General features: G+C 46.0%; 1 protein-coding gene across 1 annotated transcript in view; it reads left to right on the top strand.

The window, feature by feature from the left end:
• CACNA1B (calcium voltage-gated channel subunit alpha1 B) overlaps positions 1-15,123 on the top strand; it is a 315,999-nt gene that overhangs the window by 136,394 nt on the left and 164,482 nt on the right. Inside the window, exon 7 of the mRNA XM_026059653.1 lies at positions 10,965-11,068. Within this exon, the coding sequence (XP_025915438.1) occupies positions 10,965-11,068 (104 nt within the window). The remainder of the gene's footprint in view (positions 1-10,964; positions 11,069-15,123) is intronic.

Raw genomic sequence — 15,123 nt, 5'->3', positions numbered from 1 at the left:
GCCTTTGCGCTGGCTCTCTTCTTCTTGGAGTGGGAGTCTGCATCTCCAGCGTGTTCCTGCCTTGGACCTGGTGGAGATTTTTCCCCTCCTTGCTGCTAGTTTTTCCTTCTGTCTTCATATCCCCTTGGTCATTTCTAAAATGTTTGGATCTTAACAACACCTTGTTGTTATCCGCGTTCCTGTGGGACTCGGGCCCAGGATGGGGTGACGTGAAACATCCTTCACGAGCCCCTGCATCCGCTTCCCCCTTCGTCTTGAGTTAGAGGCGCAGAGCCAGGAGGTCTTTTATGTCAAGCTTTGGGAAAAGAGTCTTATGCTATTTTCACTGTCTCATTTTAATGGGGAAGTAAGAGCAGCATCTGTCATCCTTTCCAAAACTTTTGAGAATGAGCATTGACAGCTCTTCACCTCGCAGATCTGCTGTATATTGGCTTAAGTCTTCCCATCTTGATAGACACTGCTGACCCATTCGGGATCTACACCCCACCTTTAGGAAATGCTGGCCAGCTGGAAATGGTATGTCACCTCTTCCGCACCAAGCAGCAGGCTCTGAGCGCAGCTACACTGCAAAGTCAGAAACTTCTGCCGTGCCTGGGGCTGTCTGTGCAATAATAAGGCTCTGAGCACGCTTCACGCAGGTCATCATGCTTGTGGTATGAAGTGCTGGTCACTGTCAGTTGTCACGACAGAATCTGGAAGCATCATTTTTGCCAGCAAAAACTGTTTATGTCCGAGCATAGTAAATTCTCAGAGGGTCAGAATACTCTCTGCTCAGCACAATAGACAATTTATTATAGTGATTTTTGTTCATTTGCTTTTTGTTTGCAGGATATAAAATATTCTGGATTTGATTTTGATCCTATTAGTGAATAGCTCTGTGTTCTGCTCCCTTAGACATCAAATGTCTGTGGTGCTGGATGCAGGTGACTTCACTTTGGGGACAGAAGTATTACTTTTTTTTCAAAATAGCATTGATTGTAGTGTTGTGAGAATCAAAGGACTCATGGAGATTTTTCATCTGAAGCTCACTTGGGAACTGGGAGTTATGAGTGGATGCAGGAAGCAGGGGGATTGGGACTAGGTGGATTGTTATTTTCGTCCAGCAGTGAAGCTGGCTGACCTCTATCCCACCTATTAACCTAGGTAAAAAGGTAGATTCAAAAATCTTCTGTGAGGAGAGAGGATCTTCTCAGAAACACCCATTTCAGTATAAATGTGAACTTCCAGGAGTTTAGTGCACTTCCCCCCAGACAGTTCCATTTGGGCGGATACTGCACACAGGATTTGACTGTCTATGGCCAAGGTTCAATGTAAAAAGGACTGCAGAAGGCCAGTGGGCTCTTCAAATGCTTTTCTTACAACTGCTGGCCCTCAGGACAACAGCTGTCTCATCCTAAAGGACTCCCAGAGCACACATCCTGGGCCACAATATCCTTCCTAGTTTGCAAAATACACTTGGTACCTATCATAAAAATCCAGAAGGTACAATTATAATGTGCTACAGGAAGAGATCAGGAGACCCTTCAGTCTCTAATTAACTTAGTCTTCCCTCAGGTGGGCCTTAGGGCTTCCCGAGATCCAGTCCCACCCTCCATTCCCATGGCTTCAAACACAGCATGGAAACCCCCAGCTAAGGAGTTCTCCAGTTTGTCTCAAAACATGTGTAAGTAGGCATAAACCCCAGATGCAGTGTTTAAGCTTGATTCCAAACTTCCCTACAGCTTGGTGGACTGTGGGCCTTCCACTTTAATTCAGTCCTTTGCATACAAGGGAACCTGCTCTGAATGTACCTGAATTCACTGATCCCCAACAGAGGGATGTTCAAGAGGGCCATTTGGACCCCGGTCCAACCCTGTCTCGCTGTGCAGAGGCTGGAGTACGTGTAGGTGAGAGAGTGTGATTTGGGCTGACCACTAATTTCATTAACCAATCCATTTCTGATTTATCCTTCGCACGGTTGAGCACACCAGGCAGGTGCTTTGTCGGCTCTCCGCTGGGTGGTACAACCCCTGAGCATCAATCGACTCTTCACCTCCCTGCCAATTTAATTTTGCTCAGAAGGGTCAATCACCAGCACCCCCCTCCATCCCCGGCTGTCGTGTCCCTGCAGAGCTGAACACCAGATGCTCTCTGCAACGGTCTGTAACATCTGAAAGCCAATAACTGAAGTTACTGGACTGACTTTGTGCCAAGATTGTATTTGATCTGGAACAGACMAAAAAAAAAATTGCAAATGGCTATTTTGCAGTTGCTGATGATTTGTATGGTAAGCCAACACGCTGCATCAGGGCTCGAGAGGCCAGACCTTGTTCTCCCATCGGTCTACTGGGAAACATGGAAGTCGCTGTCCTTTGCCAGCCTGTGACTCCATTTTGCCCTCGTTAAATCTGGGGATAATAATACGGACCTCCTCAATGGAGGCTTTGGTGGTGCTTCTGGGTGAAAAGGGCTGTATAAGATTTAAAAGATGAAAGATTTTCCCAGGGAAGTGAGGAAGGAGCTGTACTCCTCTTCTCTTCCTGATACGTCATCAGAAGAGAGCCTCAGACTGCATTTACTGTCTCCAAGTGCCCTGGACCTATTTCTGAGGTTTCAGTATTTGAAGAAGTTTACACAAATCCATCCAGCCCCATTTTTTTGACCACCTTTTTTCAAAATAAAACATGAGATACAAAAAAAAATGTTGACTATCCTGCTGTGCTTTAGGCATGAGATTATGTTCCTTGTGGAGAGGCAATGTTCYGTGCTCTAATCTGATAAATACTTTGCCTAAACTTCAGATTAAGTACTGGCTTGGATTTCGGGGCAGAATTGTTTTCTGTAGGGCTGTCAGCAGAATGTGGTTCAGACTCTCCCCTGGGGTTTCAGTTGCTAGTACAGTATAAATGATAATTAATGTTTCTTGCCTGGAATAGACAAGAATAGTCCTGCTGCAGTACAGGGAGGGGGAGTGCTCTCAGGTTTAATGGAGAGTGGAGGAAAAAAGACAGGATGGAGGAGCAGGTTGTTTATTTACTTGTGGTCAAGTAGATCAGAAGTTAAATCGGATGTTGGCATTTTGCACATAATAACATTTTTATAGGAACCACAAAGTACTAACTATTTAGAGAGCTTACTGAGAGCAAAAAGAGCAAATTATCACATAGGGCAGTTTAAGGAACAAAGATAACTGCAGGGAAAAAAAAAAGCCATTATGAAGGGCATTGTATACATGTTCCTCTCCTAGCCAAGGGGAACCTGGTTCTTTAAAAATAAAAGTATGCATGCCCCCCCCCAATAACTTGCCTGGCCACATACATGTCCTGGCCAACTGCTTGCTGGTGTTCCCCCTCCTTCCAAGGCCTTTTGATATCTCCATTTCCTGCAGAACTGTCTTCCATTTGCTTGTTTTATGGGAGATGTGGGGTTCTCACAAGGGACTAAAGCCTTGCAGGGCATTTCTGGTTGTGATTTCAGTGTAGCCCAGAGAACTCGCACAGGTAGGTGCACTCTGCGGGCTGGCTTAGTTGTGGAAGTCCTCTGCTTTGCTATCCCTTTCTTGGGCCAAATTGAAAAGGCATCGAGGTATCTAACTGTTGTTGAAGGAGACTGGAGTTAGGTGACTTAATTATGTTAAGTCTATTGGTCTTCATTTCTCAGGCTTAAATTACAATTTTAGGTAGATAAGTAAGAGATTGGTCTAAAGCCTAGCATACTTCATACTCCGTGTTGTAAGTGTCCACCTCCCTGGGGTTAAGCACCCACAGGTTGGCTGCTGATGTGTCCTTGGTGCCCTGTGGGAGGATCTGGGCTGATGTCGCTGCTGGGAAAGGGCCCTCTTGATGTGAGGCACTGAAACAGAGGGTGCCATACCTGGCTGAGCAAGACAACATGAGCAGCCTGTCTCAGTGCAGGCATGGGGACTCCTAGGGTCGTATTAGAGATCAATCCAGCTTTCTTCTGCCATGCTCCAGAGCTTGTGCCTGACCACAGATATGCATTCAAGGACTTTGGATGTGATTTAGATTGAGATTTGAACCTATTTATAAACATATGAAGCTTGTATACATCATACTCCATCTGTGAAAGCACTTTTTCATTTCCCAAAAGTGAAGATTTGTACATTGAAGATCAACACTTTGGGATCCATGGTAATATGCAACATGTAGCATCCTAGAGAAGTGACCAGATTAAACTTCATTTGAGTCTCTGCCTATTTTGTGTTAAGAGTAGGTAGTCAGTAATTCTCCAGATTGAACTGAGAATCACCTTTCTCAGCAAATTTGGATTTGCTGCCCCTGTACCTTCTTGTGCAAGATCTGTTACCTCTTTCTCTGGTGAAGGGCTCAGTGGGAGACACTGGGTGCTGGGAGGAAATGTGCTGGTTAGAGTAGGGCTCCATGTGCTTGTTGTGCCCTACTTTTAACTTTTGTTTTTGTTCTTGGTAATTTTAGTGTTCACCTAATGCTAAGAGTAGGGACAGAAAGCAATAAATCAAACAGAAATAGCCTTGCTAATTATCAGAAGAAGCAAGGAGAGAATTGTGAAAAATCAGATGAAAGGTAAACAAAGTTCACCGCTCTAAGACAGCTGAGAGTTTTCCCCAATGCAAAAGCACTTATCTAAGGAAAGACTGTATTTTAATTGCCCCAGATAAGTCAGRCTCTGCCACTGGTTAAATTAAATAAAAGTGAGTAAACTTCAGGTATCCTGTGCATTTTGATAAAAACATAGTAAAGAGCTAATGGTCTGTGGTGTTTCTGCCTTGCCTATCTCTGTCRAATTAGATCCCTTGGTTATTGAACCCCAGTCTGGAAACATTTACGATAGTTTGTGTTAGCCTCTTTTTCACACTGTTGGAGAATGTGCTGAGCAATGTGATGGCAGAATTTCTTCCTTGGAGATATGGGGCAATTGCCTCAGGATTTCTGTGTCTGTCAAAGCAGCTGGAAGAAGAAACTTGTGTAAATAGCAAAGTGGCTCCTTGTTTAGAGACATGAATCATTTTGCTCTTGCGCTGGTAAAAATGTGGAATAATTCTAAGGGTAAATGGGAGTCTAACAGGTTGAAAGCCCCAAACAGCCACTTTGCATATCTAGGGAACCCTAGCTGGAAATTCCCAGGCAGTACCAACCAGGGAGGACTTTGTCCTGGGGTCTGATGACCAGGGTGGTGCCGACGTTGTAGGATCGTCTGTGACTTGATGCTTTGCTTCTGTAGACACTGCACTTTGTGGTGGTTTGAGTGGATGAATTTGATTTTGTACTTGTAATGGTTTTGGAGTACATACTTGGTCAGCTGATGAATTAGATTAAGGTCTCATTTGAAGCTGACTCATTTGAAGTTGCAAGGTCAACAGCTGAAGGCCTTCGGGCGCTGGCKGAGGAGCTCTGGTGAATGCTGCTGTATAGCTCATCTGTGCATTGCCGCTGCTAGAGGCAGAGTGAATTTGTCCCAGAGCTGCGAGCGCTCTTCCTTAGCGCAGATTGCGATTAGGAGCGAGTTTGCACCGTGGACCTACAGGGCGCAGGCGCAGAAGAGGTCTGCTGCGGAGACCAGCTGGCCTGCGCTAACATCCTAACCCGTGCAAGTCAGAGTCATAAAGTCTGTATAGTTTATATTGATCGGGAGCTGATTGCAAGCCAGATGGGATAAGTTGCTTACACTAAAGCCAGTGTGCTCACGTGAAGGTTTGTGGTGACAGTTAGACTGGTGCAGCCTTGTGTGTGGACATCCCTGAGCTCTCTTGGGCTCTGAGCTCTCTCCCTTGGCTGCCAGTGGAGATGGAGCAGATTTTGGGAGGAGGGCAAGAAGAATGATTGTATTTTGACTAGAAACTTGGAAACCAGCTGAAATGCAAGACTTTATTCAGCTGTTTTCTTTRTTGCTTACATTCACCTCCATGTGACAGTCTTTGAACGGGGTATTCTGAGTCTCCGCCAATACCATCCAGCATTTTCCTACGGTGAAGGTCTTTGTTGTTCTGCTGCTTTTGTCTTGCCCAAGAGGATTTAATCAGGTTCAGCAATGTTTAATAGGTTATTTAAACATGTGCTATCACTACCTGGCTTGCTTGGTCCCTGACATACATTGAATGGGGTTGTGGGCAGYGCAAAATGGTGGCAGGTTTTCTGTTCGCATTCGCTGGAAGGAACCATCGACTCCAGRTTAGTGATCCCTCAGGTCTAAGGTACCTTTGGGGCATGGTCTTAGTATTTGGTTCATGGGCTGCTGGTAGGTGGAATGCATCTAGGTATTTGGGAATCCCCCATCTCTCTTCCCATGCAAAATGTAGATTTAGGTTCTGTTGCAGAAGACTGGAGGAATGTGGAATGTGTGGGCAGGTGTGCTGTCTGCTCAGCAAAAAAGGAGGGGAGGATTGCAGGGATTATTCTTTGCTTTACTTGCTCTAATTTGCAACCTCTAAATCTCCCCAGACCTCGGATTTGTCACCCCATTGAATAGAGGCAGTAATTTGCCTGTTCACAAGGCTGTGTGTGAACCAAAGTTAACTTTGTGCGTGTCAGGCATTACTAATGCAAAGCATGATTAAGCAAGTCTTGTAGAAACTGCACAGACTTCCCTTTCTTGGGGGCTGGTGGATCTTCTTCTGCAGGGGCTGTCATATTTTTCCCACTAACTCTCCACCGTTGACGGGAGCCTTGCTGATGAGGAACTGCCGCGGAGTGTTTACATGCTCCTTTCCCCACCAAACGAGCAGGTGCTCCCTTTGATCAGCGCCGTTTGAAGTCAGCCGAAAGTGGGATTCGGCTGCGAGGCTGACTCTTTGTGAAGTTCCCCTGGTGATGCCCCAGCCGCGGGGAGTGCTGAGCTGAAAGTAGGTAGGGTCCTTGGAGAGGCGGTGGTGCACTTCTGCGATGTGCCTGGCGTGGGAGGGAGATGATGGAGCGGGCAGGGCTTTGCTGACCTGTGCTGGCTGGAGAAGAAATCCCATTTTGTGGTGGCGGAACTGGGCTGGCTAGAATACAGCTGTTTCTGGTCTTGCAGCACTGAGACGCTCTAGTGACATGACAAACTTTTCTCAGGGCAGGCACAAGGGCTCTGGTTCTCTACGTGCTCCAAGAAACACGAGTCGTGTCCGCAGATGGCCTCCAGGATTAGGGCTGCAGAAAGGAACATAAATCGTAGTATAAAAACATTTTTGGTCTCTGCAGCACATTGCAAACAGGAGTACATGGCTTTCAAGCTAATCGTTCCAAAACACATCTTTAAATGAATTAGAGCTGCCATCTTATCAACATAATGAAGCAAGGGCCTAGCAGCTCTCTGAGTCTGAGAGACAGGAAAGTCTGAGGATTCATACCAGCCTTGTCTCTGGTACTGGACAAGTCACTGAAGGCTTYGCTGTGGGAAATATCTCGTGCCTATTGGAGTACACTCAGTTCTCTTTGGTTTTATTTGGGAGCTCAGGGCATTAATCTCCCCGCAGGACAGCAGATTTTTAGCCTTTGCATTTGTTATAGATGACAGTATTCACCTGCCTATCTCCAAAGAGAGGTGGCACTGGTGTCACTGCTAGAGGATGCTGTCAGTGTGCTAGGTGCTGCATGAAAGGGAGAAGGGAACTTAAAACCAGCTGTGCAGAGAGCTAATATGTAAAAGTTGTCTTTTGGTCTCCAGCTGTCCTTGGTGACCCAGGCACTCCTACTCTACAGAGGCATCAGGCTTCAAGGGGAACGATGAAGCAGAGTCCTGTGGAGATGCTGTTGTGGGGTGGGTTATATGTTTTGGCAAAAAAGATGAGGGATGGGAAGAGGAGGCACCACATTTGACTAGGTATTGTGGGTGCATCTTAATAAGTGCACCAGAACAGAGGGTGGAAGTAGCTTGGAGAGGAACAGAGAGATTATGCAGAGGAGGCCATGCAGCGGGGCTTGTCGGCGAGAGCACTCCAGGGGCTGGACTGTTTGTGTGGGCTTTCAATGACTGAGATAGTTCCCTGGTTTTCCGCTTCCTCTGTGACCTGGAAAGTGTCTCTTGGGCTTTCTGTGCCTCAGTTTCCTACAGTAGAGCACCACTTCTCCGGGTGTTGTATGCTGGCAAGTGTAACTGATGTGAGCTGCTCACCCTCTGTGCCTGGGGCGCTCCTCGACCCAGACTTCAGCTTGACRTGGGCATTTTTCAGGCGGTGCTTGTGAAGGGTCCTGCTCCTGTTATTAATCAGCGAGTGCAGCAGTTTTTCCTAAGGAGTGAGAGAGCCTGCCTGTATTTTGATGTAATTCTGGCACGTTATTACCAGTATTTTATTTCTACTTCTTCCCTATCAGGTTAGACCTGTGGTTAGCATCAGGTAGCCGTGACAGTGAGCCGGGCGTTAAACCAATGAAGTGTTYTAGCTAGAACATAAAAATTGCTTTGGTCTGTTGCCTTGTCCTGCTTAATGAGCAGGCCTGGAGCTGGGCTGCAACCCAAGCCCTGGTTGCTCTGCRCATGGAGAGCTGCCCTCCTCTGCTCAGCACAGCCAGAGGTGGCCGCAGGCCTCTGCRGGCTTTTCCTGAAGGTGAAGAGGTTGGTTTTCCTGGCAGCTCACAGCTTTGATTCATTAGAGCGTCTCACCGTGGCAGAGCTGGTGCCATAAGCTGTTCTCGGGTTCAAGTCTGGGAGCGCTGGGAAAGATCCTTCATGTCCGTGGAGGTTCTGCGCTCTCAGAAGTTTTCTACTGACCCTTTTGCCCGGTGTTTTGCCCTCCCGCTTGTCCTGGGCGCCTGTGCGGGAGACAGAACAAACAGAGCAAGCCCTGGCCCTGCCCTGAGCAGAAGGCGGTCTAGCAAACGCTCAGAAGAGGGTGGTTAATTAGTCGTATTTCAGCACATTTCATTTTAAAGGCTTTGATCGTGGCATGGAATCGCGGATCTGTCGCCAAGTTTGGGCTTCAAACGAATAAATAAATGATAAACGATCATTTGGCAATATTGAACTTGCTGCACTCTCCTTGCATGTTTATGTGGTTTCCCCTCTCCCATCTGTTCCCTTCCTCTGGCTCTTCCGTGCTGGTTTTCTAGCCCCCCTCGCTGGGTTGGTGGCAGTTCCCAGCCTTGCTGGATGGGAAGCGTTGGCTCCAGCCGGTGGCATGAGGGCTGCCGTCTTGGTCGATGCAATGAGAACTGAATAACAGCCTCTAAATATAAAAATAGGGGGTTTGCAGCTTAATCCCAAGAGATCAGGCTGGGGCTGTCCCAGGCCCTTTTTCTGCGTGTGTCGGGGAAGAGGCACCGAGGATGAGCGTCCTTGTACGCTCGGAACACCTCTGTGCAGAAGTGGAGCAGGAGAATAGGGAACAGCTAAAAGCAGAGAGAGAGGAACAGAGAGACAAAACAGTGAAAGAAGAAATGCTGCTGGGGTGCAACAACAGGTTTTGGAAAAGGCATTAAAAATTCAGTGATGAGAGAATGAACTGGACAGTTTTCTCTGTCTTTCTGCGCTCTCATTTTCCCCACCTGTTTTCTCTTCCAGTTCATTTGCCTGTCTCACACTGGGTTTGCCTTTAGCGCTGTTGGTTTGTGGCTGCATTAGTTCTTGTTTTGGGTGAGTCACTGATCAACTGACAGAGATGTTTCTGAATATGTTAGCTATTTGGAGAAATGTTTGTCATTCATTTGATCCAGAGTCTGCTACTTGAGGAGGGATTTATGCAGATATGCACCATATTAAAAATGTCTTGGAAGGTATTTACTTCCATCAGTACCGTAAGCACCTGTAAGAAATGCTCTGACTTCAGTCACCCTCACTGCATGTTGTTTCTGCCTGTTTACTGGGTGATGTCTACGTATTCGGAGACATTGCAAGGTGGCATAAGGAGCACATATGGTTGAAATATTCATGGCTGCATTTAAGGCCCTTTTCCTGCGGATGCTTCTGCAAGCAAAGTCTCACTTTCAAATATGACTGGGAATAGTGACTAAAAAGCACCGCCAATAATAAATAAAAGGCACCAGTATAAATTTGGATTAATGTATTTTGTTGAAGCTGATGTTTGTGAGTGCTTCTCTGCAGTCTCTGCCGATCTCTGTAGTGGGCAGGCAGGTCAGCGCTGAGTTTGTGGTGAGGCAATCTGTTATTCTTCATGCCTAGGAGGAGGAGAGTGCCTTTGGGTCTTTTGTTTTATTTTGCTCTTTGCCTGTCTCATGCTCCACATCAGCCCATTCTCAGATTGCTGCATTCTTCACTCACAAGAGAAGAATTTGCATTTTTCTAGGCACTTGGCTTCAGTAATGGCCATGTGGCGTTCTACTTTTCAGCAGTTCCTTAAAGAGCTCCCTTGTGGTTGATGAATGCAGAAACTTTGTCATAAACTAAAACAGCCTTCCCTCCCCTTAATCTCTACTGTTGCTTACTCAGTCTGAGACGTGGGTTTTGATGACACAGTTCCAAAGTGCTGAGTAAGCAGATGTGAAATTGCAATTGCTCTAAAGATGCCTCCTTTTCTTGCAGACTACTTGTCTTCTCCTGTTCTGTGTGCACGTACAGATTTTGGGCACGGTGCCACATACTGCCTTAATTGCAGCGCAGATTAACGGAAGCCTGTGGTTCCCTCCCCTTGTTGTGTCTCAATTCAGATGTAAATACAACCCCGATGCTCAGCACATGCTAACTCAGACTTAAGGTGGGGAGGGAGGAGACTGGTGCAGAAGGCCTGCTTCTGCACAGAGGTAGGTCATTTAAAAACGTGTTTTGGCCCCCCAGCAGGGTCAGTCTGGATCTGTGGAATTAGAGATGAAATTTTTGCTGGAGCTGCTGGTGAACTGTGATGTGGACAGTGGGATGTTCAGCTTGCTTCCTCAGTTCTTTTGCCTGCTGAAATGCAGGCAAACATGTAACAGCTAAGTAGTGTATCAGTGGTGAACAGTCCTTTGGAAGTCTGAGGGGAATCTCCTGTGGCCTCTGCCCTGCATATTCTGTCCGGTATTTTGTCTCTGAAGCTGATTAATATTTGCTTTTCTCTCTCCCCTTCTCTTTGTTTCCAGACTAATGATGCTGCAGGAAATACATGGAACTGGCTTTACTTCATCCCTCTCATCATCATTGGCTCTTTCTTCATGCTCAACTTGGTGCTGGGCGTCTTATCAGGGTAAGGCACTAATGACTTGTTTGTTTCCACCTGGATAGAAGAAGGGAAGATGTGTTAGTTTTGGTACTGTGGAGAGGATGTAGGTGCAAAACAGAAAATGGGGTGGTACATCACACTGTACACTGTCCCCCTTCACACATTTCCTACCCTTTCCTTTCCTTGCTATGGGGTATTTCTATAAGATTATAGAGCCTCAGGACACTGGATAAACTGGTGAAAAATCATTAATTGGGATGATTCTGAATCCGGACCCAATAGTTACGTGAACACCATGTAATTATAGTGACTTGGGGCTGTGCTTACTGCTGCCCTGTCTTGAAATCCATCAGGAACTCACTGATGTCAATGTAACAGCTTGAATGCTGGAGTTGGACATCAGAGTTTTCATGATGCATTTGGTCTAACTGCACAGCATGGGGAAGCGTGAAGAAAATGTGAAGCTCAAAAGGCAATTAAAAGATCTGTTTTTTGTTTTTTTGTTTTTGAAAACCCCTAGCGGTTTAAGCCGATGTCTGGATTTTGGAGACACACTGGTCTCCTGATGCTCAAATCCCTGGTGTCAGCCGAGGATTCAGTATTCCTTGCGCATGAGTTTTGTGTTTGGGCCATTGTAGAGACCAAGCTGCCAAGTTTGAAGCCTAGCTGGAATGTCCCCAGCATTTGTAGAAATTTGATTTGGATTTAACCACCTGAGTCATCTTAATGGTTTGCAAGCTCTTAGATTTTGACATCTCATTTCACACCCAATTTCTTCCTAGCCCATCCAGGTGTACGTATAAAGGTCTAGATTCGCTTCTGGCTCTTGGCAGCTGGGGAAGAGAGAAAAGAGTTAATGCTGCTGAGTGGCAAGAGCCCTTTAGTGTTTCACCCTTTGCTCTTTCTCTTTAAGTTATCTTTAAGTTAAGTAAGAAAAATGTTTTCCAAACAACAGATTCATGCCCAGTTTTATTATTTTGTTGAGGCCTTTCATCCTCAAAGCACATGTGGGGGGAGGAGCAGGGAGGCAGCAGTGCAGCTGTGAGCAGTGGGAGATGGGCTGATACAGAGGAGGGTCGGGGAGCAGGCCATGCGATGCACTTTGCTGGTCCTTCAGTCCAGGCGTAATGGTCATGATCAATAATGTTGAATCAAAGCCATTCGTCAGACAACTTGTCACAGCAGAGGCTTTGCAACGAACGGCTTTGCAATGAACAGCTTTGCGGCCATACTTATCCGACATATCATCTAACCAAAGCCAGGTGGTTCGTTGCATAGTTCATCCACCTCGTTCCAGTGTGGTCAGCCCATGTTAGCTGGAATGATACTTGTGAATTAAAACAAACCTCAGAAGCCTGTAGGCTCCCGTTCCTTTGTGCTGGGTTCAAGGGTGTTCAGTGACCAAAAGATGGAGACCTCAGTCTGGCTCTCCTGAAAGCCTCTTGTTGCTTGGGGCAAGATACGAATAAAATAGAAGTGCGTATATCCTATAAAAAAATGCAGCTCTGTGCATTAAGTTTCCCTTTGTTAATGGTAAGGATAATTACATCTTCTCCACAGAGGGAAGCTTTTAAATTCCATTTTGCATAGTGGTTTGATGTCCTTGGCAGGAATAATTCCTGAGGAGAGAAGAAAATAAACATCATAGCACAGATGTTGACCACATTGTTCAGCAGGCTCCTGATAGGCTTGCAGGCATTGTGGAGTTGAAGGAACGTGGGTATGTCTGAAATGGTCCTGTGATGGAAAGACACCAGCCCTGAACCTCTGAACACAGAGATTGTTGCCATTACGTTCTTAGCCAAAAGCCCCAGCGCAGCACTTTGGAAAAAATGCATTTCTGCTGGAGGTTATAAGCACAATTCTTTGCGCTTGTCTCTGTGCGTGGAAGTTTTGATCATAAAAGAGAACCACAGAGAAGAGGTCAATGGCAAACACACACTGACTACCATATGGTAGAATTTCACCCAAGGACTTAATGCAATCCACCTTACAGTGACAGCGTTAGCTAGCTGCTTCTCCAATGGAGATCCTCAAATATATCCCACCTTCCTGTTTCTATAAAACAAAGTTGATTTAGGATTAGGGGTTCTACAAAGACCCCATGAACAGAGTTAACTCAGCAATCACTCACCTGCTTCTTATTTTCATGATCCGAGCAACTCACAGCCTTTAATATTATCCTCGCTGTGTCCTGGGGGTGATATAGTGCTCTGCCCTCTTTCCCATTCCCACCTTACAGGGAAGGAACGGTGGGGTAGAAAGAGGAGATATAACGCCTATAAGAAAACACTTGCAAAGCAGAAATTAGATCACTGGTTTCCTAGGCTTGTGCACTGTCTTCATTATTGTCCTCCTTCATAAAAGCCCTGTTGGTCAAGCTGTGTTTTATTTTCCAGTACTTTACCATATACATCACGGACATTAGGGGTTAAGCTTCAGCATGCCACCAACCACACCATAGAAAACCACAGCAAAGGCTTTTACCTGTGTATTTTTCATTGCTGTTAGTTTTGAACTATTTCCCTCTCCCATATTTGTGTTCCCTGGCTGGCAATAGGGAAGGTATAGATTTCTGAAACAGGTAAAGGGGACACTATCACAGATTATAGCAATGCAAATAATCTGAAATGATAACAAAGGTATTGAGCTTCCTACTGACACTAGATTATACCCTTCCGTGGTTATTTTTGAACTCATGTCAACAGTGTGCAGATACCTAATAAAGGTGGGCTTAGCTCCAGGGCTTATCTGTTTGAACAGTGTAGATAGATTGAACTAATTAGGTTCCCGAGTCTCATCTGCTAGCAAAATATGGCAGCATTTGCATTGCAAATGTTACAGAAGAGGAGATACCTACTTTAAAATAAAGAGCAAACAGCCTTTCCCCTTCCCTGTTTTTCTTTGGAATTGTAATAAAAGCAGAGATGGGAAACTGGCAAGGAGATGCGTAAATCTTTGAGTGTTGGTAAAATCTTGGTATAAAAATAACCCGAAATCTTGGGTCACAGTTGATAATACAATATCCTCTGAGTATGTGGCTAAAGATGTAATTAAAAGCATGTTGGCTCCGTAATTCAGATTAAATGAGACTCTGCCTGCTGTACAGTGTGTCTTCCTCATGCATGCTGATCAGAGCACTGCCAGTGCTCTTGTAATCAGTTGATGTTTAAATACCCTCCTGGAACGGCTTTCTCTGCCTTCTGTTCCCTTCCCTTCTCGGATGCAAGCACCGTGGGCCGGGTTGTCAGCCGTGCTCAGCTCTCATTGTAGTGCTGGTACGAACATTCAGATTTCCCCAACGGTCTTAGGCCATGGGGTGTGGAGTTCTTGGGAACGTCTTTTTTTCTGATGGTGCAAATAGGGATGTTGAGTTCTCCTTTACCAAAGATGTGGGCTGAAGCAGATACTCTGCCGTACCTGCTCCCCTCCACGCTAAGGGCAGGTGTCTGGTAAAAATGGTAGCAGTTTCGCCCTTGCAAGGTTGTATGTCACAAGCAGACACGGACGATGCTGTTCTCAAACTCTGAGTATGGTAAGGTGTTTTTCTTGAACTGTGCACATGGTTCTGCTGTTTCCAGTGAAGAGAGGATCCCTGCCCCCCACCAACTACAAATGCAAAATTTCTGACCATCATACAGTCATTTCTAACCTTTTGTACTGCCTTCTTGCTGGCAGGCTGCAGCCCTCTGCCATCCTGCCCTGGCAGCTGTTGCCACCAGGAGACTGCCACCCATCTCTGTCAACGCTCTGCCTTTTAGCTTCCCAGGGTCCCTCCCTTAGCAGCGATCTTAGTGCTACTGTTCTCATCCTGCTGTTTCCCTGCTGTCCCTCAGCCCCCTCTCAGCCTGCCTAGCATCTTTCTTCTGTGGGCTGATGAGTTTATGGAGTTCTCTACTGAGTTGTTGAACTGGRTATTAATTTTGCCTGGTAATGGGCTTGATGGTTCTGTACAATGCATTTGGTACTGTTTTGATGCTTTGGATTACATGATACAAAGAGGATAAATGTTATCATGGGATGCTCTGAGGAAGGTGATTTAACTTATTTCAAGGCTAAGTGCCTTTTGGCACTGTTTC

This window comes from Apteryx rowi, unplaced genomic scaffold, assembly GCF_003343035.1.
Source record: "Apteryx rowi isolate R43461 unplaced genomic scaffold, aptRow1 scaffold_16, whole genome shotgun sequence".
Classification (NCBI taxonomy): domain Eukaryota; kingdom Metazoa; phylum Chordata; class Aves; order Apterygiformes; family Apterygidae; genus Apteryx; species Apteryx rowi.
This window is presented reverse-complemented; position numbering and strand designations above follow the sequence as displayed.